At 44.9% G+C, this 26010-nt stretch overlaps 2 protein-coding genes across 3 annotated transcripts in view; one reads left to right on the forward strand and one right to left on the reverse strand.

Annotated features, from left to right (window-relative positions):
- Positions 1–5219: 5219 nt before the first annotated feature.
- dusp4 (dual specificity phosphatase 4) lies at positions 5220–13806 on the forward strand. The gene is made up of 4 exons (XM_064308741.1): positions 5220–5749; positions 7224–7351; positions 8624–8843; positions 11090–13806. The coding sequence occupies exons 1-4, from the start codon at positions 5374–5376 to the stop codon at positions 11443–11445; spliced, it is 1080 nt and encodes a 359-aa protein (XP_064164811.1). The 5' UTR covers positions 5220–5373; the 3' UTR covers positions 11446–13806.
- Positions 13807–15514: 1708 nt separating this feature from the next.
- Positions 15515–26010, reverse strand: part of tnksa (tankyrase, TRF1-interacting ankyrin-related ADP-ribose polymerase a) — a 135951-nt gene continuing 125455 nt past the window's right edge. For both annotated transcript variants that reach the window (XM_064308740.1, XM_064308739.1), the window contains 9 exons: positions 24408–24645; positions 23819–23901; positions 21274–21394; positions 20885–20982; positions 20707–20781; positions 19908–20013; positions 19238–19424; positions 18655–18811; positions 15515–17878 (listed from right to left, as the gene is read on the reverse strand). In XM_064308740.1, the coding sequence (XP_064164810.1) occupies positions 17792–17878; positions 18655–18811; positions 19238–19424; positions 19908–20013; positions 20707–20781; positions 20885–20982; positions 21274–21394; positions 23819–23901; positions 24408–24645 (1152 nt within the window). In that variant the 3' untranslated portion in view covers positions 15515–17791. The remainder of the gene's footprint in view (positions 17879–18654; positions 18812–19237; positions 19425–19907; positions 20014–20706; positions 20782–20884; positions 20983–21273; positions 21395–23818; positions 23902–24407; positions 24646–26010) is intronic.

Below are 26010 nucleotides of genomic sequence, written 5' to 3' on the forward strand. Positions count from 1 at the left end.
CCATCCCTCCTCCCCAGCTCCCACTGTTTCCAAAAATGCATGTATGAAATATGTATTCCCATGTATGTTTTTCATATCCAACAAGGCATGCTTCCCCCCCATTTTTGTATAATTTATACCTCTGTAATACTTACAACACCGACGCCCCCACCATTTCAGCTGCGGTTCGCAGGTGCGTTAATGTTGCAGGTAAGAGAATAAATTTGGGGTAATTTTGCGCCTCCCCGCTCGTATCACAAATAAAACTGATTGTGCTCATCCGGAATGCGGCTCAGCTCGGTGTGGCCGGTGTGAGATGGAAGGCGACAGGGACGCGAGCGGCCGGAGAGAGAGAGAGAGAGCGACCGCTTGCTCTCTTCCTCACCTGGATGACGGATGGTGTGTGCGACCGAACCCTCATTAGATCAGACATGCATTTGCTCACCGACATAATGAACCTTTTATCATAGCATCCAGCGTGTCCTCCTGATAACCCTGATTACAAAACTGCCTGGAGAGGGCTATATTATATACTATGAATAATTGTATACAATATAGGTAATATTAGCATATCTATGGAAAAGGGGTGTGCGGTGTGATGAGCTCTGCATCACACTGTAATTCTGCTTTTGTGTTGCACGTTTATTATGATCATTACCACAGGACAGAAATGCAGACTGAATTTCTGTGTGATGTTAAGATGATCACACTGCATCCCCTTTTCAATCTGTCCCTTATTTTATCAGATAATCCCACTAATGCACACATGCTTCACACAGAGACCTGGCTAGATTGCCACACAAGAATATCTCTCTTTAAGTGAAAAGCACACAACACAAGGCAAGTTGTTGAAGTAAAACACTTGCATTAAAGCCTTTGGCTGATTTTTCATGCTGATTTTTTTTTCATGGTATATAATAAATAGTTACAATATCATGAAACAGTTTTATAAAATATCACAGTTACATTTTCATGACAACAATTATTTATCTTAAAATGAATTATCCCATTTATCACAGAGGAAATGCTAAACAAACTTATTTTTCATAGAAGTAGTTAGCATAAAGTACAGATCATAAAATAACACTTTTTCCAGAATGCAATAAACAGCTACACCACTCCTGTCACTGCACTGCACCAGCCCGTGACCCCCCCCCCCCCCCGCTTTGCTGTTTTTTTAAATAGATTTGCTTGGCCTCACCCTAACACAGCTGTACTCCAGGTGTGTGTACTGTCAAACAGGTTGTATGCTGTTGGATGTGTCTCCACTGCTCGAGTTTAAACAAAGTGATGGTGATTGGAACTATGCAAATGGCAACACCCTCCGACAGGAGATTGTGTCACTTTATGTAAATGTTGGAACCTATAAGCCCCGCCCCCCCGTGGGTGTGTCTCATGGCAGTTGTAGGATGTAGGGCACGAGGAGAGATTGTAGAGCTTGTTGTGTGTTTTTTTTTTTTTCAATCCTGGGATGAGCTAGCTTGGCCCACGCACAAGCTGTGCAAAAATTGTTTCACTGACCTCAACGGAAAGCTCTGGAACGTCTCTGTTGTTCGGCCATGTGTAGAGGGGGAGGTTTGATAGGCTCTCGGACGTGGCGGACTGTGAGCACGTGCACGAGGGCTTAAAGAAGTCTTTGACGACCGTTACTGAATTTGTCTGTTTAGATCACCTTGCCTCAGGCCACTGAGAAACAAACACTTCCTTCTCTCCACACCGACAGGAAGCTCATTTGCCCTAGAGGCCCAGTGTGTCCGTGTTAGTAACAGTTTTTTTTTTTTTTTGCAAATCAATTATTCTGACTTACTTTTAATTTTCTAAACTGGCGTATAGTGCTGGTTCACTTCAGTATCGGACCACAGTACACCACTTTCACCCAAGATGCATATGTAGCCCAGCAGCAGCTGTATGCCTTTATAAAGGAAAATGTCTCATAAGATAAATACTTTAACAAATTAAATAATTAATTTAATAATTGAGCAGAAGTTTGCATAAATCCTAAAATGGATTGGTCCTAGTTGTGCAGCCCTTCTACAGGTTGACCCAACAGTGTCTAGATTAGACACTAAGAAAAAATCTGCTGTTTTGAGCACTAGGGCAAATGTTACAAAGAGAACATTTCAATTGAAATCCCCTTCTAGTTTCTTAATATTAACAATAATATTAATAATAATAATAATAATAATAATACTAAATACTAAATTTCAGCTAGTGTGTTCTGCGGGATAAAGCACTCAACTATTTGATGATATTTTCAGGGCTAACTTGTAAATGTTTGACATGACCAACCAAAACCCTTTCCCTGTGGTTTTAGTTTATCATGGTGAAACCCAAGATGTTTTTTTTTTCTGGATCAGACTAATTACAAAAGCCACATGAATAACCGGGCAGACATCTGGAAACTGACCACAGGGCAGGCGATAACATGGAAAAAATGATAGATTACTGTGCATTTGATAATGAGCTACATGTCTTAATGCTGATATGAAAGATAGTCACGCAGATGAGATTAATGGGTTTTTTTTACAAGGCAGCCAGAATGCTGCAAGCCATCGCTGTGAGAGAAAAAGAGAAACAATGGGGTTTCCAGTAGAAAGATAACTAAGCTCATCATCCCCTCTCTATTATGAGAAATCTATGAATGGCTTGCAGGCAGCACTTCTGAGCTCTGGGAATAGCAAACTACTTCCAAATGCAACTAAAGTCATCTCATTTCTGTTGTGCCGCACAGAAAGCACACCTCCACTGTATACCAAAGAGGGAATCCACTCTACACCAGAGAGGGAACCCACAGTACACCAGAGAGAGAATCCACTGTGTACGAGATAGGGAATCCACTGTATACCAGAGAGGGAATCCACTGGAATCCCTCAGAGAGAATCCACTGTAATCCCTTAGAGGGAAACAAAGGCAGTTGGGACTCTTATTGGGGTTCAACAAAGTAAGCTTATATGTAAATAAAACTGTCCCTTTTTACACACGGCATACAGCTGTTTGGAGTATTAGTAACACAAAAGGTAGGTAATCCACCACAGGCAGACATGATAACACAGGATTTTTAAAATTTGTTATGGGATTTTTAAAAAATTCAAATCAAGACTGCTAGAAAAGAACAGACACACGGACGTTCAAACTGTCCTTAACAGTTACTGTTTCAAATTTAGGAAGGAGCTCAGCAAACCAACCTGGAATTAAACAGCTCTGGAGTAATTCAAGAAGCCAACAGTTTCTGTCAATAAAACACAGAGGAACAATTAACTCAGCCTGACACGATGTCATTTAAACCGTCCTGGGGATCAGTCTTAACTGTGCATTGTGATGCATTTCACTCCAGGATTTGAACCTCTGTCTAAATGGATTCGCCCAAAGGCAGAGGTGGTTTTAGAGTTATCGATCAATCAATCAAATTTTATTTGTATAGCGTATTTTACAGCAGTTGTCACAATACGCTTTACAGACAACCCTGGCCGAAACCCCCACAGGAGCAAGCCTAAGGCAACAGTGGCAAGGAAAAACTCCCTGTGGCAGATGGGAAGAAACCTTGGAAGGAACCAGGCTCAGGGTGCTGACTGGTGACCAACATGTCAGTCAGTTTTATAAGGTTCATGATGTGGCTCAGATGATGGGTGGGGCCGGGTGGCGGTGATGGGGAACAGCAGGTGGCGACAGATGTGGGCAGGGTGGAGGCAATGACGAAAGAGGGGCTAGACCGCAAAGGTGGGGGAGACCAGACGACTCTCGAAGCACTCTCGAGGGTTGGGGCAAGAGCCCCGCCGGCAGCGTGGGGAAGAGGGTAGAAACGGCAATTAGGGAATTTGCAATATAGCAGACAGTGGGTAAAGTGGCAGTAGTATGCATTGGGGGGACCCCACCAGGAGTAATATACGGCTGCATAGCTACTAGGACAGGGATGGAGAGCCCATGCAGTCATGAGGGGTGGACAACCATACCCGCCTATCAAGAGCCAGCCCATGTAAAGTCGGGTCACAACTGATTGACAAGTGACAGTAAGGAAAGGATTGCCACCTACAAAGCTCTATGACTACAGGCTTCTCGCACCCTGTCTCCAGACTATAACTGATTATAAGCCTGAGCATAGAGGTGCGTTTTTAATCTAGATTTAAATATTGAGACAGAGTCTGACTCCTTTATAAATTTTGCAGGCCCCAAGCATATTTTCTGAAAGCCTCCACAAAAAGCAAAAATAGGGCTCCCTCTTAAAACCATTGTATTCTGATCAGATGTTAGAATAAGTGCTCCAGAAAAAGTAGGCTATTCTCTTGAATTTTTTATATGTGTTATATGCAGTAAAACTGTCACACTGATTAATACATATTCCAAAGGTATCCATACAAAAATAACAAAGTGAAAAAATTATTTTGTCATTTATCACTTGACTACTCTATTCAAATGTTACTCACCACCTACTTTCTTTATAATTAACCAACCCGCAGTACCTCCTAGTCACACATAAAGCAATGCAGCTTCTGGTGATTCATTATCAGCCATTTTGTAGTCTAAGATATTACCTGCTTGGAATATTTTCTGGTAGGCTACTGAAAAGATGAGATTTCAGTTCCAAGTCATAAGACAAAGAATAACACATAAAGAGGCTTTCTATGTTCCAGTTTTCAACAGTAAATTGAACTGGATATGGGAATACCAAGACTGTTAACAGGGATTTTGTCCTGTTACCGACAGACAGCAGTTTAGTCGCCGGTAGCAACAGCATCGACTTTAGCCTTTTGCCTTGTCTGTTTTGCCGCTGTGTTTACTATAGGAAGCGTTTTACAGTATTTGCCCACACATCGCAATAAGACACGGCAGATGTCTAAAATGACGTTTACCAACGTTTCAATTAAATAGTCTATCACAAGCCGCTGTGGGTATTCTCGTTATTGTATCTGTTTTTCATTTAAAATGATAGATAATAACATCAAATATTTGGCAGAATTACTACTGTTACAATAATGGTAACAGGGAGGGAAACGAGAAAATAGCCTTATACAATAACGCGTACAAACTGGCCGCTTTTAAAATAATTCGTAAAGCAGTAATTTACATGTTTGACATAGGCGATTTCCACATTCTGAACCCGTTCATTGATCGTTGACTTTTTATGAATGAAACGAAAGACAGAAGGGTTAATGAATGGTACTCGTAGAGTACGTCAGCATGGCGTCACTATCCTTTTATGGAGCTTGCGACTGGAGCTCCATTCATAAAAAGGAAGGTGAGGTGACTGCTTGCGATAGTAATCCTCTCAGGAGAAAAACAACGCCACAGCGAAAAGGACCTGCGTATGATAGATGAGCGCTCGTCCTTTGTTTTTGAGTGTTTTTATACTGTTTGAAACGAAACATTTTCGGTTTTTGTTGCGTATGCTTGCGTGACATGGTAACGATGGATGAACTTTGTGAAATGGATTGTAACGTTTTGAAACGGCTGCTGAAGGACGACAGCGGGAAATGCCTGGTTTTGGACTGCAGATCCTTCTTGGCGTTTAGTGCCGGGCACATCCGCGGCTCGGTGAACATCCGCTGTAACTCAATCGTGCGCAGGAGAGCAAAAGGTTCCGTCACTTTAGACCAAATTCTATCGGGTGACGAAGAGGTCAAAGCCCGATTTAAATCCGGACTATACTCAGCCGTTATTCTGTACGACGAGAGGACGCCAGATGCTGATGCGATTAAAGAAGACAGCACAATAACATTGGTTCTTAACGCGTTATACAGGGATACGTTCGGGACTGAAATCTATCTACTGAAAGGTAAAACATCCAGCCCATTGATTGACCATGATAGTTGCCTATTACCATTTAGCTGTGTGTAGTGGAGGGGATTACCTTATTTGACCAACTGTTAAAAGGAGATGGTTTAAATGGATTAAAACAATGATTTCAATAATTTACTGACATTTCCAAAAGAATAGTAGAGAAAATCGCTCCCTACTTTCTAAATATCTGGGACATTGCAGAGAAAAGATGTCATCTCTCTATTTGTAACCAGTATTTTTTTTTAAATATGTCACATATCGAAGAATAGCAACATTTCACAAAAATCCACAGACCATCATTGTGGCTACATTTGTTCCACATCCATTTATTTGAAATGGTGTTGGAAAACGCAGTCCAAACGAATGCGCACCAAAACAATGATGTAATGCGGATGGCCGCAGCGGGGGAAGCATTCAATGCGGTAACTTTATTTGATCCAGACCTAAATACATTCTGTACTATAGGCCTACACACCGCAGTCGCAACGGCGAACCAGTGTACTGAAAAATAGGCGAATACCATTTGACATGAAAGACTACTTGCTAGTAGCCAACGGATGAACGGGGAATTAGGCGAGCTTCACAGAGAAAAGACAAGATCCAAATTATTTGCGGTGAAAATGTAAAAAATTCTTGTCTGAATCGCCCATTGATGTATTCCATTCCAACATCGAATGTATAGGCCTACAAATTGTTTGACAGCTTTTCATTTGTGTGTTTAGCATTGTACTTAATTTTACAGCTTTTCTGTAATTGAATTTAAAATAACGGAATTGCAGCCTACCAACAGCAGTAATTGCTAGCAGTCACACTTTACTGCAGATCATATTCTGAAGAGTTATTATCTTCAATTCTTTGCCCCCTCCAATGAAAAATAATACCAATATTGACTTATATGAACGTCAGATAACAACGTCAAATATTGCACACCATGTACAGTAGCTACCTGAGTAACAAGTGAAAGGTTCACAAATTTACGCACACATTCAAGCTCGCGCACACACACAGGGACAATTTCCGTCAATGAATCAGAAACAATGTCTTCAGTAAATGTAGTTTCTTTTTAATTTCTTTCAGAAAATCGTGGTCCCCCGTCAAATGCACCAGTGTTAAACGACCTTCTAACAATTCAGTTCCTATTTCTTAAGAGGATGTAGACACATTATGAAATACTCCTGCAACATAATGTTAAAAAGTAACAATTGCTATTGGTAATTGTGGTTTTCTGTGGTATGCATTCAGCTGTATAAACATAAAAGCCGTTACACAGCAGTAATGACACTGAAACGTAGCTGCAAGTAGTATTATATTGATATAGTCTATACCTGTAAGACACGAACCTCCTAGAAGTTGAAAGGAAATTGATCTGCTGCCTACATTTGCAAAATAAATAGGTATGTAATAGTGTTATATGATGTTGGCGAGTTAATCGTTAAAACACACTCAAAATGTTTTTCTTCTTTTCACAGGCGGATACGACAGATTTTTCACCCAGTATCCTGAATTCTGTTTAAAAACCAAAACGTTGTCCACCTCATTGTCGCAGTCCAGTCTGGACTCAAGCTGTTCCTCCTGTGGAACACCGCACCACGATCAGGTATTTTAACTGCCCTCCCTCTCTGTCTGTTTGTCTGTCTGTCTGTCTGTCTGTTTGTCTGTCTCCAGTGAGAGGTCGGCCGCATGTCCGGTGTTGAATGACACGAAATGGCTCTCTTGATTTAGGTCATCCGTTTTTGTGCTTCCTGTTGGATAACAGCCCTCCCAGCAGGCCTTTTCAATGCCCGCACGTAGCCTCCGGGGTCGCTGGTGTGATGGACAGTAATTCCGTTCGCAGCTGTTTTACGCATCGACCATTTCCTATCGTTAGGTTTTGTAAAGGAGCAACCTCTGACATAACGAGAAAAAATCGATGCAATCTCTTCCAGTTCGCCATTTCTCATCTACCATAAAGTCAGTCTGTATTTTGCGTCTAAGCCTTGTATTCACTTATAGGCTACTACATATGTCGGTTATTAGAGAAATGGCATTAATAAATAGCGAACCATTTACTAAATCAGCGTTAAAGAAAATTGGAGACAGAAATGATCTAATTCAGTTGTGATATTAGCTATAAATACACATTGTAATCTACGCACTGTGCCCATCCCCTTGTTTTGAATCTTAAAAGAATATCGGCTTTAAAATATGTACACAATTTTTGCATTCAATGTACCTGAAAGGAGGGTAAACGGAGCCAGGCAGTGACGCATTTAAGGCCCGTGGAGCGTGTTGCGCAGGGGTCTCCAACCCTGGTTCTGTAGAGCCGCAGGGTCGACCGGTTTATGTTTACTCCTTCAGATCAACAACCAATCAAACCCCGCAGCTCTCCCGGACCAGGATTTGTAGCCCTGATATAGCCAATAAATATGAAAAAACAAATATATTTAATGTAAATGAAACTGCATCAAGAATATCCATGTGCCAATTTGATGCAAGAAAATGACTTAAGCAAGCCCAGTGCTGTATGACTCCATTTTGAACAGTGTGTGTGCAGTTTTCCGGGGGTGTGTATTAATAGAACGTCTACACCATACATTTCCCGTGCTTGGATGAATTAATACATATGTGTATTGGACTGTCTTTTTGAATATTTAAGGCAACACACTGTAAGGACATTTATTCCTTGGGTAAAAACCCTCATCCCAAAGTTTCAGTATATGAAAACATACCTGTAGACTGTAAGCTGATCTCTGAGCTGAAAGGATGAGTGTGAAAACTGATCTCGGTACAGCAAGAGCACATACTCTGAGCTGGAGGGAGGAGAGTATGAGCTGATTCCAGTACAGTACCTGTGAGTGGGGCGCATCCTGAATGTGTGTGACTCTTGCAGGCCGGTCCTGTGGAGATCCTGCCCTTCCTGTTCCTGGGCAGCGCCTACCACGCTTCCAAAAAGGACATGCTGGACGGCATGGGCATCTCGGCCCTGCTCAACGTGTCTTCAAACTGCCCCAACCACTTTGAGGGCGTGTACCAGTACAAGTGCATCCCTGTGGAGGACAACCACAAAGAGGACATCAGCTCCTGGTTCATCGAGGCCATAGAGTATATCGGTAGGTAAATTTGCGTCTTGCTCCTGTACGATGAATGCCATGAAGCAATTCGGAGTGAGTGTCATGGTCTTCCGAAGGAGACACATTTATACAGTGTGGGTCAGACTGAAAAGTAAATACACACAAATAATTATAGCAATAATAATAAAAATAACAATAATCCATTAAATAATAATAAAACAATACCAAACAGTAATAATAATGAAACTATACCAATCAATAGTAGTAATATAATAATAGTAATAATAATAATAATAAACAATACAAATCAATAACATTAATAATGATAATAATAATAATAATAATAATAGTCTTTGACATATGGACAGACTGTGCTGGTTCAGAGATATGGTGAGGACCTCAGAGGTATAAGGCGATCAGAACAGTATGGCTGTGTAGTGCACTGATGTATCCCATTTCTCTCTGGGTGTGGGGCACGAGGCACAGATGGCCCGGGCCTGATTTCTAATTAACGAGCAAATCTGAAGCACCCACTGCACAGACATCGCGTATCGGCTATAAATGTAGATTATTACTGCGCAGATGTGGACATCAGAGCAGGAAGTGGTCCTTAATTCATCATTCCTGGAACAAGCGAAAGGGAACGCGTGGTCTTTGTGATGATAATTCAGGCAGTACCGTGGAAGGTGCAGTATGTTTAATGTTCCCGAGTGTGAGCGTGCTGGGTGAGGGAGGACCTGAGTTTGCAGGCTCCCGAAATCACACAGCTGGAGACTCAAAAGGGGGATGATTCTGGACAATTACCCTTGGGTACAGTCCACCAGACTCCCGCTACAGCATCTGCAGTGGCCCTGCTGCATGTAAATGCTTTCCTGATATATGTACTGACACAGACACAAACAGAAATACACACACACACACACAGTACCGTGACAGAGCCTCTTTCTGAAATCCTATTAGCTCCCCTGTTTGGTCGGCACGCTGCCAGCCTCCCTGTGCCGGCTGTGCCTCGCTTCTCACTTCCTCTTTAATTAGCAGCTCGTTATCCTCAGGAGAGCCCTGGCGCACGCGCGCGCGTGTGTGTGTGTGTGTGTGTGCGTTTGTGTAAGCGTGTGTGTGTGTTTGTGTGTGTTTGTGGGGTGTGAAACAGATGCAGCCCAGGCTAGTCACTAGTTAAATTTCAAAAGTGTTTCTAACACCTATGTGATCATTTGTAGGGAACAATGCATTTCCTCAGGCTGGGTCTCATAATCAGTGAATATATTTAAAGCTGAATGTTACATACATGCAGAAATATCTTTATCTCAGTAACCCCCTTCCAGTCGGAAGATCTCTTATCTCCAGGCCATGTCTATTTTAAAGCTTTTAAAATGGGGCTTAGGGTAATACAGGAATGAATCTCAATGAGAGTTTCAACTTCATGCACTGAAAATGAAAGTTCAGGACAGATATTCTGACACAATATATTTCCACCATTAAGATGCTTTGTGCAGTAGAGAAACCAAAAGGAAAACAAGCCCCGCATATTTAAGCTGGTCACTCCACTAAAATTTCATCCTCCACTGAAGCTTCAACCATCCACTGAATGCATTAGTGAGCAAAACCTTTGGTCTTCTAGTTACGGTTTTGTTTTATTCATCTATCACAATGACATCAACTCTGTGCACAAACCCCTGTCTGTATTAATTGATGGTGTAGAGAGGTTTCCACCCTGGACTGCAATAATGTCTGTCTTTGCCTAGTCCAGAAATAAGGCGGTGCTCAGGATGTGCGTTATGGCCAATAGGGTGTGGGGTGGATGGGTGGTAGGCAATAAATAGGGTGTGGATGGGTGGGGGCAGCTAATAAAATGAGACAAAGGACAAAATGAGGGAGTGTTAAAAAAAAAAAAGTTAACCTGAGGCTGAAGCATCACACTTCCTGATATTTTCTGTATAGCCCAGCTCCGATAAAATCTGGCGACAGCAGACAAACAAGTAAACATTAGATTACTGTGTAAAGACTGAGTTCACATCAAAATGGCAGCCAGAACAACATAGGCTATGAGTCAGCAGTGCAGTGAGTGTCCTCTTTAGCTCATGGCTTTAACTTTGTCCTGTTGAAGCTTGGAGAATTAGGCAGCCATCAGTAGAGGATGTCAAAACGAACAGAGTTTCTGCTGAAAACATCCTAAAGCTATCTCATTGGCTAATCACCTTTTTTTTTGCATCTTAACTAGGCTTAATTCGTTTGAATTTGTAGTAACACTGACCCCGCCCCCCTTGTTTTTTTTTCTTGCCCTGCAGACTCTGTGAAGGACTCAAACGGGCGCGTGCTGGTCCACTGCCAGGCGGGGATTTCGCGTTCGGCCACCATCTGCCTGGCGTACCTGATGAAGCGGAAGCGGGTGCGTCTGGACGAGGCCTTCGAGTTCGTCCGCCAGCGTCGCAGCATCATCTCGCCCAACTTCAGCTTCCTGGGCCAGCTGCTGCAGTTCGAGTCCCAGGTGCTGGCCACGTCCTGCGCCGCCGAGGCCGCCAGCCCCAAGTCTTCCGCCACGCCCACCTCGCCCTTCGTCTTCAGCTTCCCCGTCTCCGTGGCGACGCAGCCCAGCAGCCTGTCGTACCTGCAGAGCCCCATCACCACCTCTCCCAGCTGCTGACGGCCTCGCGCCGGGACAGACGTACGGATGGACGGACTGACGGACAGTGTCCATGCGGCATGAGAGACCCGTGCCAGTAACGGGTCGTTTGTGAACGCGTCCCAGAATACCTGGGACGGCTGGGGGTATTTGAGGAAGGGAGTGGCCCTCTTGGTTTGACAGAAGCAGGCAAAAAAATAGTGAGAGAGAGAGTGATAGACAGAGAAAGATAATGTGTCCTTAACAACAGAAGGCAATGCTAATACTACCCAAATTAACTCTAAATCTCTAAATCTCTTTCTCCTTGGTCAATTTTGGGCACAAACATTTAAATTTCTGGGTAAAAGATCTGAGGATGAAAGCACTTTCAGAGGGGAATGGACTGCAGCAGTTTCAAAAGACAATGACCCTTTCTGTATTCTGAAAGCTAAGGTAAATTTAGTCAACGTGGGCTAGAATTCCTCCGCTGTAGAACCATAATACCTTCATCCGATGTCCGTTCATTTCCATTTCCCACGGCTTGCCTCTTCCCGCCGTCGTTAGTCGACGAAGAGCGGTGTGAGTGGGAGTTCTATTAATTCCTTGTATAAACCGGAGTTAACTCGCGTTTCCTGGCAGGAAGCGGCTCTTGCTTCTGACAGGTGCGGGTGCAGCATTCCACCTCCTATTTCAGGCTCCTCCGGTCCTGCCTGCTTCTCTCAAAATAAAATAAAAAAATCGTCCCTCTTCAGTCTCTTCCGCCGGAGGACGGACGGAAGATAAATAACGGAACGAGAACTTTGGAGGAGAAAGGGTCTGGCTGGGCGCCAAAGCGCGGTTTCCCAGAAGGTGCCAAATAAGGGGCTGGGGTTTTGCGTAAGGCTGCCGGGGAGGGCGTAAAGTGACGTGGTAGCGGTCAAACCCGCAAATACTGGGAAGTGTGTTGGGGGACGTCACGGTGGTCATCTGATGTTGCATGTAGCCGCCACAGAAGAGCTTAAGTGGGAAAGTAGCCTTTCTTTTGTGTTTAATTTGTCAGTGCCTTGTTCAGAGAAGGTACAGGACGTTTTCCGGAGCTCTCCGTTGACGTTTTTTTAAATCCGGAGAAACAGACTGACAAACGGTTTGGGACTCTGAAGCAATGACACGTTTTTCGAACTGGCAATATGGACGTTTTTTCCAAGGGTAACATTTTATTTTCGAATCTGAGCAATACCCATTTTCAAGTTTTCACCAAAGCACTATAATGTATTCCTCCTCCAAAATGTTTTCTTTTTTAAACTCAATATTTATTTTAGAATTTGTAAGATGAGTCCTAAAATCTTGTTGACGTTTTTAGTCTTTACAAAGGGGAAACTCACAAATTCGGAATGTGATCTGTCCCTATTCGAAGAATCAGAGAAGACGCAGTCACCTCTGTGAGAAGGTACTGATAACAGGACAGTAATACTCCATATAAACACAGAAATACACAGACTTACATAAATTCATTATTAGCAGATAATGCTAATTCAACTTGGGAATGAAAAGTGTCATATTCCCATGAATACCTCTTTCCTGGAATCTGCTGTACAAAATGAGCATCAAATCTGTAAATATTTATGAAGTGACATGATAGGGTCCAGTGCGATAGTCCCTTATTTGAAACACATTTCATCCTGAAGAAAAAATATCCAATTCAATAATTTAAAACTGCCTCATTCTAACCAAGGCACACAGATCTCCTGAACACTGGCTAGTCCACCACTGTAAACAAGGAAACTCGCTGCACAGGCGATCATAATGGCAACAGAAACTACACTCAGATTCAACGCTCAGTGATGTCACACTGAAACGGCTGGAACCTGCTGGCTTAATTTTTGGCCTTTGGTCTTCCTGAAATGTTTGTTGTTTTCCGTTGAATGTTTTTTGAGACATAGCTCTGTAAAAGAAATTGCATATGAATCCAAATTGCCACCCTGAAGTGCTGGGCTGGTCCAAGGCAAAAGGCTGAAATGTGAGGATTCTTTTTTTTCTTTTGTTTTTTTTTTTTTGTTATTTCGAAAAATGTTGGCACCTTTTACATAGCACTTTTAAGTGAGGCAATATAATTTTACATTGATTTGCACATCACTACAAGAACAGGAAGCTGAATACCTTTTTTAAAATTTATTTTACACCCATGTATTAAAAGTGTTCAAGCTGTTCAAGAGTTCAGAGTATGGAAATCTACTTAAAAGGTGTACAACTGTCAAAAAATCATTGAATAATGCAATACTTTATATCTGTGTCAAGTGAAATGTTATTGTCCAAATTCCCATGGCAATATCATTCATACATTTCTAACCTTTTCCTTATTTTTGTTATATGGTATGTTTTATTTATTTCTTGAAATCCATTTAAATATAAAACTTTTTTAAATAACTGAGAGACTCCAGTGTTTTATTATGCTTGGTCATTTACATTCAAATTTTAGTTTGGGGTATTCCGGAATAACCCAGGTTAACTGCATAGATATTTGCAATATTATGCCATATTAATATTTAGTGAAAAATAAAATCTGAAATTTGAAGTAGTGAAAAAAAATTGGTCACAATCACATTGAACATGATACTGTCTGAATATATTTCAGGGGCATCTGCAAATGGACATCCAGTGCTCCTCCCAACAAGATAAAAATTGATATCCTATATTTTCTGTGCAGGACTGCCCTCTGGTGGTAGCTTATTTAATGGCATCGACATACACAGAGAATACTGATTGAAGGCAGGCAAAACAAATTCATTTCTCTGCTGCAAGACTTTAGAAAATAGTATTATAAAATTCTGGATTTTTAAAACGGCTAAAGGAGGGAGAATTCCACAGTGGATCAGACCTACTTAGCAATACAAACCGTAGATTTGTCTGCCTCTGGGGTTATGGAGAATAATTTGTCACAAATAAGCCTTGCATGACGTTGAGAGACATAATGCCATTCACCCCTCACAAAATGAAGTAGAGTACACACACAACAGCAGTATGTACTCAGTGGAATTTAAGTTAAGTTTACCCTCAAAAACAAATGTTCAGATCAATTTTAATAACCCCCCTGTACTGGAAAAAAAAAAACCAAACATACTCGCCACACACATTTTCTTCTAAATCATATTAGCAAGTCTGGTGTCCAGAATAAATATTTCATATGACATCAGGGATTTGGAATGGGCCTTCTGATTTATTCTGTGGCATTTTCTGACAAGCCAAGTGCAAAGCAGGGCTTCAAGGCATGGGTCTTCTGCACTAGTTAAAAGATTTAGATTCAGATAATTTCACACTGTAGTAACAACACCAATATATCATGATCCATTATTTTCTTTTCTTTTTCTTCCCGGACTGCAATGTGAGGTCTGCATGGTTTAGGGCACAACCAATGCATTATGGGAGATTGTGGTTTTGGTAAGATGAACAAAGTTGAACAGATAAAATGTTATTTTAGTGAATTACATTTGGAAGAATCGATGCATCTGAAACTATGAATCTCATGGATCTGAAACTATATACTGTTCTATTCATATATAAAAGGACAACACTTAAATAACCTAAAACAGCACCACCTGCTTGCTCTGCTCTGTACTCAGTAGTCTCTACAGTGATCAGAAATGCCGTTTTTGTTTTTCTAACAGTTGGCAGTAACAGATGGCGCTGACATATTAAACTTCCTTGCTTTTTTTTCCCAAACCGCCCTCCATCTTAACTGTAATCAATCTTCTTAAGTTCACAGTAAATCTATACCAGGTCCCCAAAGGTGGGGAAATGACCAGTGCATTGGCTCTGATGCCTTGGGTTTCAGCCCGTAAGTGGTTACAGGAGCATTTGAGAGTGCAAGCGTTGCATAAAAGCCTAGCCACAGTGCCAGCCTGCTATCAAACAGACAGCCTTATTCCTCTGTCATCCTTACAGGACTCACACTCATCCCCCAAGCCGCTCAGACACAGGATTTATCTCATCGCTGGTGTCACTCACGAACCTGTTATCTCTATAAAAACTACGGTCACCTGAAGAAAACGCCTTTGCCAGCGCAGGCTTTCGCTCAGAGCCACACTCTCACCAGCACACACCGCATTTAAAAAAGGGAAGACAAACAGGCGGAGGCTGAAGTGTTGTGTACTTTTATTAAGACTGGTTTACAGTGCTGAGGAGTGTAAGTACAGATCAGTTCTGATAAACAAGTCGAAGCGAGATTTAGTTTCATCCTCAGAGAAAAAGAAACCGCGAGGAGAAAAAAAAAAAGAAACAGAAAGAAATGAACATTTGTCAGAGTGAGCGCTGGTGGTGGTGTGGGGGGGGGGGGGCAGGTATCCGGCCAATCACTCTAAGTAGGAGCTTACGAGGCCTGGGCGGCTCGCCAAAGGAGACCGGAGCGCACCAGTATCAGCCAATCTCGAAAAGGCAATCAGTGATGTCGCCGGCCGCATTGTGTCCCACGCTCACCTAATTCCATTACTCCCAGCTTTATAAGGTCACTTCCTGTGAGTCAAGTTCCAAAGCTTTGTCACCCTGACCTCAAGGTTGAACTCCACGCCGCCCGGGCACAAATGCCTGTTTCCACGGCTACGGACCTGAAGGTATCTCTGTCAGGGGGGAGGAGTTAGGGGAGGAGCCATGGACATATCAACGGTATTTTAATCTTAAGGTCCAAACCTGTTAATGCTGTAACAGAGGTTAGAATCAAACCCCAAACCTGCTAATGCTGTATACGAGGTTAGAAATACAACAAAATAAGAAAACAAATTGCACTGGAACGAATATGGATCCTGACTGTGACAGACAGACAGACATTTCTTTCCTACATTTAATATTTATACAAAACCAGAGAGAACCAAAAAAAAAAGACGACTACTCAACCCAGACAACCAAGCTATTCCTTCTTTGTAAATGGGGGAAAAAAAGACCCAAGGAGGAAAAACCCCACTTCATATACAGTACTAATAAAGTCAAATCTTCATCAGTAAACAACATCAAAAGCTTTACAAAGGCAGTCTTTTACACAAGCTGTACATTAATGGACAGAATTTTTTTTCAATAATGTCATTTTCAGTTAATTTCAAATAACTTAAATCTTTCCTGTTTAAAAGTGCAAATCCTTTAAAACATGAGTGTTAGGTCGGTAAGATGACAGCGACGCAGACTATGGCACTCCAACGTCTCCGCTTCTCCCTCGCGTTCTTCCGTGGAACGTTCCTTCCTTCCGGCTTGCAGTCTCTCCAAAACCTTTCCAGATCCTCTCATAAAAACTCAAAATGGAGGGAAAGTAACTGGCAACACCTGGCCTTTCTCTCAAGGAAAGGGAGGACACTTAATATATAAAAAAACTTAAAAGAAACTGATTTAAGCGATGAAATGTTAAGTGTGAGTTAAGGTCCCGACAGTTCAAACTGTGCCATGGTCCGTTTTACAGCACATAGAGTTCCCTAAAAATAAAGTCTGGAATAAAACTCATGTCCATCACAATAAAACAGAAGAAACCAAAGCCACGGGGGTCAAAGCAGGTGTAATGCTCTGTATGGGCTCTGACTAACAGACACATGTGGGGCCAGGTCAAACAGAGAGCTGGGGTACCAGGAGGGGTAGTAACATATGGATAAGAGGGACAGTCTCCTTCCTAGAAGCAAAGACAGGTGAGCTCCAGCTATTAACTCTGATGGTGATTGGTAGATGCCACTTCCTCCTAATACTCATAGGAAGTACCCACCAATCACCATCTGCATTGTTGTACTGATTGTTACCAACACACTGTGCGATTGGTGGAGCTCCTCTCCATTTTATACAAGTTGATGTCTTGCCTGTCTTGTCCCTGTTTAATTATCACTGAGTGGCAGAGCCTCTGTCATGAAGTCCACAGTTTCGGGGGAGAAGTGAAGAGTTCAGGGGTCAGAGGTCACTGGCAATCATCACAGTATTCCAAAGATGCACCGTTATCTCTGTGCTAGAAGGGAGCGCGCTCCTTTGATCGCCTAGCAACTCATACCTTCCAAAGAACATTACAGGTGGGGCAGTTGTTCAGGAGACACGCTCTTTATCCAAACTTTGGGATGCCGGGGCATCAGAGTGAGATAGAAAAAGAGAAATTAGAACAGGTGAGAGTGAGAGCTGATCACATCAGAAGGCAACTCTGAGTGAACGCTCTGACAGAGGAGAGGGAGAGAGGGAGGGAGGGAGAGAGGGAGAGAGGGAGGGGAAGCTAGGCTGCTGGGCACAGGGGAACCCTTCATGTTAAAAACAAACAAAAAAAAGATAAAAGTAAGAGAGACAGAGTGACAGGAGGGGCGGGCTGGGCCCTGAATGTGAGAAGTGTTCAGTAACAGTCTCTGCGGTTCTGCTGGTCCGGTCTGGTCCGGTCTGGTCCGGGCCGACCCGGCGGCGGGCGGCACTAGGACTTCTGCTCGGCGCCGGCGCCGGCCTGGGGGCTGCTCTCGGGCTTCAGGATCTGGTACGTTATCAGGTACTCAGGGTAGGCCTGCGGAGACAGGAGACAGGAACCAATGAGAGCCCCAGCAACAACCTGTCACACGCCAGAGGACTACAACTCCCAGGAGCTCCCGACACTGCTGCTCACTGAGTCAGCCTCGCAGGCCCCGCTGATACCTCACTGCTACAGGTGCCGTCTGATAGAGTTGGTCTGCAGATGAGGTACTCAGTACACTGGTAATGTATGACAAAGCTGGTCTGTAGATGAGGTACTCAGCACATTAGTCCTTTCTGACACAGCTGGTCTGTAGATGAAGTACTCAGGACACTGGTCCTGCCTGACAGAGCTGGTCTGTAGAAGAAGTACTTAGTACACTAGACCTGTATGACAGAGCTGGTCTGTAGATGAGGTACTCAGTACACTGGTCCTGTCTGACAGAGCTGGTCTGTAGATGAGGTACTCAGTACACTGGTCCTGTCTGACAGAGCTGGTCTGTTGATGAGGTACTCAGTACACTGGTACTGTATGACAAAGCTGGTCTGTAGATGAGGTACTCAGCACATTAGTCCTTTCTGACACAGCTGGTCTGTAGATGAAGTACTCAGGACACTGGTCCTGCCTGACAGAGCTGGTCTGTAGAAGAAGTACTTAGTACACTAGACCTGTATGACAGAGCTGGTCTGCAGATTAGGTTCTCAGTACACTGGTCCTGTCTGACAGAGCTGGTCTGTAGATGAGGTACTCAGGGCACTAGACCTGTATGACAGAGCTGGTCTGTAGATGAGGTACTCAGTACACCGGTCCTGTCTGACAGAGGTACTCACCTGTTCCCCTCTGTAGATGACGTACTCTGCGTAGGCCAGGCCGTTGACGCTGGGTCTCCCGATGACAGAGTGGTGTCCCGGGGGGGCGTGGGCCATCTTCATGGCACTGAACTGCAGGAAGGACTTCCCCAGGGTCACCCGACAGAACAGCATCTGCCTGCAGAGCAAGGAGCATGTACATGTACAAGTTAGGCATACGGACCACATGCAGACAAGCACGCATACAGGCACACACACACACACACACACACACACACACACACACAGGCATGCAGGCACACACACACACACACACACACACACACACACACATACACACACAGACATACAGGCACATACACACACACACATACACACACAGGCATACAGGCACACACACACACACACACACAGGCACGCAGGCACACACACACACAAACACAGGCACGCAGGCGCGCGCACACACACACACACACACACACATTAATGGGTCAAAGTGTTTCAGATCATTATCTGACCCAGGTGCGGGCACCCGCCAGTCACCTCTCCACGCAGTCAGTTTGGATCCTGATTGGCCGGTAGTGTCGGGGGGGAGGAGCCTCACCTGTGGCAGATGTAACAGGACCGGTCCTTGTGGGTGGGGCAGCCGGTCCCGCCCCCGATGCCGTACACGTACTGGTTGCTTTTGGAGGAGTTCTCGGCGAAGTAGATCCCGGCCCCGAACATGCCCCCGATGTAGGCGTGGCGCTCGTCGAAGCCCTTGTGGATTATGGCGTTAATGAAGGGAGACCCTGAGGGAGCAGAGCCAGGGGAGAGCAGACTTTACTCACCCACATTCACACAGGGAAGGCAGGCAGCCATGACGCACAGAACAACCAATAAGGACTATAACCTGCATACACAGGATTACAGTTATACACGGTCAGGTTTCCTGCTCCACAGGCAAGAACAGAGAAAAGCAGAAGGCCATGGTGGAAGCAGAGCATTGAGAATTATCACCAGGAAAAAAGAAGGGACTGATGGTATGAAAGTATTTGAGGTTATTCTAAAAGGTTAGAAGAGTTTGAGATTGCTATTAAAGTCTAACAGACTTTGAGGTAACCATGAAAGGTTAAATGAGTTTGAGGTTATTCTGAAAGGCCACTATCAATGGTTAAAATGGTTTGAGGCCATCACAGAAGGTTAAAAGGCACTGAGGATCATTATCAAGGATCACAGACGTGCAGTAATTGGCTGCGGACTACTGAAGCAGAAGTAAGGACGCAGCTGCTCACCGTGGAAGAGCATGCGCTCGTTGTGGTGGTTGTGGTTCTCGTCTGCGATCTCCTTCTGCCTGTGAGCGTACCTCTCCCTCAGCTTCTTGTTCACCACCTTCTGGATCTGTGGAGAATGCCGAGACAAGCGCCACGTTCGATCACACACACCCTGTTAAATACCAGGTGCAGTGAACAGATCCTAATCTGACAGCTGCTTTAGGATCTCTGTTTGGAGACTTGCACTGTGATAAATCTTCAAAGACTTCTTACCCATTGGGAAAAAGGCATTAAGAGACAACCCCTAATCAGTTTTTTTCCCAAACTTTCTTTGCCTTCAAGTGTTAGCAGCTAATTGGCACATGCACAAGCATAACTTAATTTACAAGAAGGCCTATCTCAACTCAAGACTGGTTATAATCAGTACCAATGGGATTGCAGGATTTTTTGTGGAAACCAGCGTCACTAACAAACTTTTCAAACACCGGCCCAGGAAAGCCGCAGAATCTGCTGGTTTTTAGTGATACACGGTTCTGGTGATCGACCCATAGAAGCAGACGATTACACAATGAACTCCCATCACCTGGTTTGGTTCTGAATTTCATTCTGATTTAAAAGTAAAAACAAAACAAAGCAGACCCTGTGGCTCTCCAGGGCCAGGGCCGGGGACCCCAGCAGACCCTGTGGCTCTCCAGGACCAGGGCTGGGGACCCCGGGAGACCCTGTGGCTCTCCAGGGCCAGGGTTGGGGACCCCGGGAGACCCTGTGGCTTTAAAAAACCTGAGTGTCTGGCATGCAGAGTGGTGGGAGGGGCACTCACCTTCAGGATGTTGTACCTGCTGAACACACCCCCTGCATTGCCCCCATCTCTGTGCTCCCGTATAGTACTCTGCAGCTGTGAAAAGAAAGGGTCTAGTATCAATCCCCAACACCACTGCACACTCAACACACAAAACCAGACACTCAACACATCCAGAGGAGCCCAGGGCTCCACGCACCTCCTCCTCCACCGACTGGAACTCCTTGTCGTCGGGGGCCAGATCGATGAGCACTGTTCCCTGGCTGGCACAGTGAAACGTCAGGTAAGGGTTGGAACCTGGAACAGGTAAAGAGGGTCACCTGCACAATCCACAGCAGAGAAGTGACCAGCCCAGGACTTTCCCCTTATTAATCAGGAAGTCCACATTTTTAGACCCTAAATGTCTCAACCAGAGGACTTGGGTATGTCATAAGCACACACACAAGAAGAGCTTCTGCACTCTAACAGTTGGTAATAGCAGAGAATGTTCAGCAGTAAAGCCAAATGCTAGGGGCTCCCAGAGACATTTAGGGTCTGAAAAAGTGTATTTCGAGCTGGAGCTGGCCTGACAGGGCCGCTCGGACTCACCCTGCTGCCCCCCCAGCAGCCTCTCGATGCCCTTGATGAGCTTGTGGCGGTGGCCGTAAGCGTTGATCCCGATCTCCTTCAGCTCCTCGTGACCCATGTCAGCCAGCACGTCCAGCGTTATCTGAGAAGGAGCAGAGAGCAGCCAATCAGAGCAGAGACAAACAACGACCATCGGGAACTCAGCCAAAGAGTCCACTTTCAGGAAGAAAAGAGCTCAAACTCACCATTTAAAAAACAAGTGGCAAATGGTTATAGGACACTTTTGCAAAAAAACCCATGATGCTCCTCTCCTGGTCCCAGGATTCTTGACCCACTTACCGAGAACATTATCTGTAATCTGCCTCATTAAAATAGTGCCTGATCTATCCTCAATTATGGAATTAAAATGTTGTTTAACAAATTTTACAATGACAGCAACTGCAGTGCTAAATTAGACTGGTGTTAATGTCTTTGGCTAAGGCTATAAGATAAATTATCTTTACCACCCCTTCCCGTAATCTCATGACCCCTCGGTCTGTCCTGACCCCCGTTTATAAAAACATTAGCCCACACAGGGGCTAATATGAGCCAGTCTGAATATGAGAGTGATGGGGAGGTGGATGAGCTGTAGTGCACAATAAGGATTCCATAGTGAACACGGTAATAGCAGGAGGCAGTGCACATTCCTTGCAGCAGGTGGCAGTGTTGCATTAACTGCCTGCAAATCAGCAGAGAGGATGGATGGAAGTGCATGTGGGGACTCACACTTTCACACTTCCACTGCCTCTCACTTTCTTCAAACTTTTTACCCCACACCGATGCGCTACGGCTTCAAACATCAAAAATGGGGATTTTGTGGAGAACAATACTGGTCAGCAGGTACTCTGTTTTTTAGATTTCAGTTGTCCTGTCTGGAGAGTTGAGTGCCTCATTAGGAAAGCAGGTACAGAAGAATTCTACGAGCAGGGTACGGGCTGTAGTTCTGTAAGGAAACCTACGACGCCAACCGAACTGCTGTTGCCGCAGTCTGAAGTCTAACACACAAACAGTCGTTACGGCAGAGAGAGAAAGCTCCGCCCACGGGCGGGACTTCCGCCTCCTTCAGCGGCGGGAGGGCGCGGGATCAAACGCTGTGACGCAGAAGGAGCTCTCGCGCCCCTCCCACACGCTCTCGCGCGGCTCAGCGGCCTCAGTGTTTGGGCTGGGGGGCGGAGCCCGAAACGCACCGCACGCGGGCGGGTCCCTGAGCTTCTCAAAGCCCGGCTCAAACCTGCCACAGCAGACCCGACGAGGACCGGAGAGCTTTCCAGAATAATCAGACCCATTGTTACTGAGTAAAGACAGCGGCCACATCAAATGCACAACTTGCTTCCATAACAATGGGCCATGGGACGGTGGGGCAGGTGCAGTGCACATGTACAGAGCACTATAGTGCTGTACAGGGTACCTTTTCCCACAAGTGTTTTCGACAAACATGTCTGTTATCCCTTGACTATTGCTACTAACACTACTACTGCATTCAAGTCCACTAGCAAAGCATTTACCATGCTTATTGAAAGCAGAAATAAACCACCAACAGCAGCACATGGGCCTTTGGGCAAGCACACGGTCTGCCCCGGACCCGCCCACAGGCCAGTTGGCCGGCTCCTGGCAGACCTCTGAGCCCCGGGGGTCTAACGGGCGAACGCGCGGCTGGGGGTTCACGCGGTGCGACCGCCGTCTCACAGGCCCGTCTTCACGGACCCTTCCGGACCGGGAGAGCGCCCGAGGCTGAGCACGAGCAGCCGCCCGGCCTGCGGAGCTAATCAGGGCGGGGCGCCGGGGGTCAGCGGCCTGCGGGGGGGTCAGCCTGCCCACGCAGCGGCCTGCCGGGGGGTCAGCCTGCGCACACAGCGGCCTGCCGGGGGGTCAGCCTGCCCACGCAGCGGCCTGCGGGGGGCTCCACCGAGGCGGAGCGGACGGGATTAATCACAGCGCCGGGTCCGGGGAGCCCGGGGAGCCTCATTCCGGCAGGCCTGGCTACGCCGGACCAAACCGGATTAAAAGCGGAAGACGTGAAAAATCTGCAGACGCAGGGTAACGCGGAGAGCAGAGACTGTAAAGCCAGACCAAGATGCGTCACTGAGAAACAACACGGAAGAAGGGGAAGGAGTCTGTTTTTACGGAGAGACAGACTTTTCATGAACAGAGAGGACGATATAAACTTTATACACACGCGATATATCTTCAGATACAGAGCCTGTTTGTGGAGGATACATTACAACACTCCAACTGTACATTTTGGGGAAAAAAACAATTCATACGAGGATGGTAGGCTGTAAGTTTCACTCCACAGATAGTTTTATTGTGTTGTGCTGTTGAGATACTGCAGGTGCACAATACGTTACACTTTTTCAGGTAGTTTTCTGTGTGCAATAACACTGAGACACTGAGGGTCTCCTCTAAGGTGCACTCCTCCGATAGTTTTACTGTTATAATACTGAGATACCGAGGGTCTATTTAAGTTTGACTCTGCAGGCAGAACTTCTCTGTCATACTGCTGGTGCACCATGGTGAGCTGACTCACCTGCTCCCTCTCGAAGATGTCCCTCAGGTGCTCCAGCCCCAGGCTCTTCAGAAACTGGCTGATGTTCATGTCCAGAATGGCGACTGCAGAGAGACAGCAGAACCGTCACCATCCTCACGCCGCAGAGGAAGGATGTGCCCGGCGCATCCAGCAAAGGACCGCAGACTGCCTCAGCACTGAGGTCCAAACAAGGGATGCCTCCCAGAACGCGCACTTCACATTCTACATCACTCCAGTGTTAACTTTTACTGTCCTTTTCTGCAGTGACACACTGCGCATGAACTAACATTTCAAACCAATTAACACTACGGTCTACCTCACACTGCAAGTGGGACAACCCATGAATTCAGGTATACACAGTATACATACGCGCACACGCATGCATGCACACACACATACACACAAGCACACAAGCAGATGCACACACACACGCACACAAGTAGACGCACGCACACACACACACACACACACACAGCTCAGCAGCGCACTCTCTGTCCCGCCCGGACCACTCCCAGCCGCACTTCCTCAGCGGTCACTGAAAGGCAGAGCGGACAGGCGGGCAGCGACGCTAACGCTAACGCTGACTCACTCTCTCCCTCCTTCCTGTCGGAGCCGGAGGCCCCGTCGGCGGGCCCCGAGGCCCCGGACACGGCCAGCTCGGCCAGGGGCCCCGCCAGGTTGTCGATGCTGCTGGCAGCGGACAGGCAGGAGGGCGTGGAGGCGGGGGAGATGACCGACGCGCTGACCACCGTGGCCTGCGGTTTGAAGCAGCTGGGCAGCGCATCTGGGGGCATGGCGTCAATCAGCAGGGCTCTGATGTCATCAGCCTGAGACGGGAGAGTGGACATCGTCAACGTGAGACAGGAGAAAAAAATGGCCTCAGCTGGAGACAGAAGAGACTCAAAAAGCCAATGTTCCCATTGGACTCATTTTTGACAGCCAATTAAACATACTTCTCATATATTAATGTTCAACATGTGCGCTATATACTTTTGAACTTTCAGAAATTGAATTTACTTTTGAGGTATGATTTTTTTCTAACACAAAGATATGTATTTTTATTATTTTTTGTGAAGTCATATTTATGCACCCAGGACGGCAAGTGTACATGACTAATGGATTCATGACATCATACGTTATTATTAATAAGGAAAGAGAAGCCTAACTTTGTTTATGGCACAAAAATCTGTGAACATGTTTATTGAAGCACTGAGATGAAAAATACATAAATAAAATTGAAATGTATTTCGATTTTATTTATTGAAACAACATGTTATGAATGCATTATTTATAATTGTTATAATTGCTGCATTTTAAAGAACATTTATTAATTGCCATTTTCAGATTTTTAACACCATTAAAACAGCCTTTTAAACCATTCACACTAACCTCACAACACAGTCAGATTAACTGATGTCCAAAAAATATTTTTAAATGATGATTAAGCTGAAGATGTTTAAATATTTTAGTCATAAGGCTATTAGCCTACACCTAAGCAAATCTATCTGCATTAATGTGTCATCGTTTGGGTGGGTGTATCTGCATGAAACGCACTGTCGCATATTTATAATTACACATTTGCCCTTTTTTCCAAGTCTCCAACACAAACCAGTCACCAAGAAAACTGATCTTGGAGAAATTAATAAAAATTTAACTTTTTATTGCAAACTAATGAACAAGGAACATAAACCAAAGAGAGTAATTTATTGTAGGAGCCCAAAATAAGATCATATCACATCAATCACAATTAACTTCATAAGCAAGGATAAAATCTGGTAGACTGTGTGAGCAGCTATTTTTTGCTATCAGATGACACTGAAAGTTTACTAATCACTAATGTCAGCTTTAACGAAAGCAAGACAAATTAATGTTTAATTCAGTCCACAAAACTTCTCTCCATATTGCAAAGTTGTTTATCTGCATACTCAAGCCCCTTAGTAAGAAAACTCGATCTCTAATCATCCGTGAGGGAGGGGGATGGGTTTTAGCGTAACCTGTTCTCGCATCATTGCTCGGCACCTTCCTCGGTGTACATGTGACTTTGCACGTGACCAATGGCATGGCTGAGTGTAACAATAACACTTCTGAACAGGAAGTGTAATTGTAATGAATTATAGTCCCCAACTGATGTCATCAGCTTGGGACAGAAGAGTGATGTGATCAGTCCAAGGCCGGGGAACAGAGAGCGGGGC

The sequence above is a fragment of the Anguilla rostrata genome, chromosome 14 (assembly GCF_018555375.3).
Source record: "Anguilla rostrata isolate EN2019 chromosome 14, ASM1855537v3, whole genome shotgun sequence".
Lineage (NCBI taxonomy): Eukaryota > Metazoa > Chordata > Actinopteri > Anguilliformes > Anguillidae > Anguilla > Anguilla rostrata.

Coding starts and splice junctions, on each gene's coding strand:
- dusp4 (XM_064308741.1), top strand. CDS start 5,374: ATGGTAACGATGGATGAACTTTGTGAAATGGATTGTAACGTTTTGAAA. Junction 5,750..7,223: donor TGAAATCTATCTACTGAAAG/GTAAAACATCCA, acceptor TTCTTTTCACAG/GCGGATACGACAGATTTTTC. Junction 8,844..11,089: donor CGAGGCCATAGAGTATATCG/GTAGGTAAATTT, acceptor CTTGCCCTGCAG/ACTCTGTGAAGGACTCAAAC.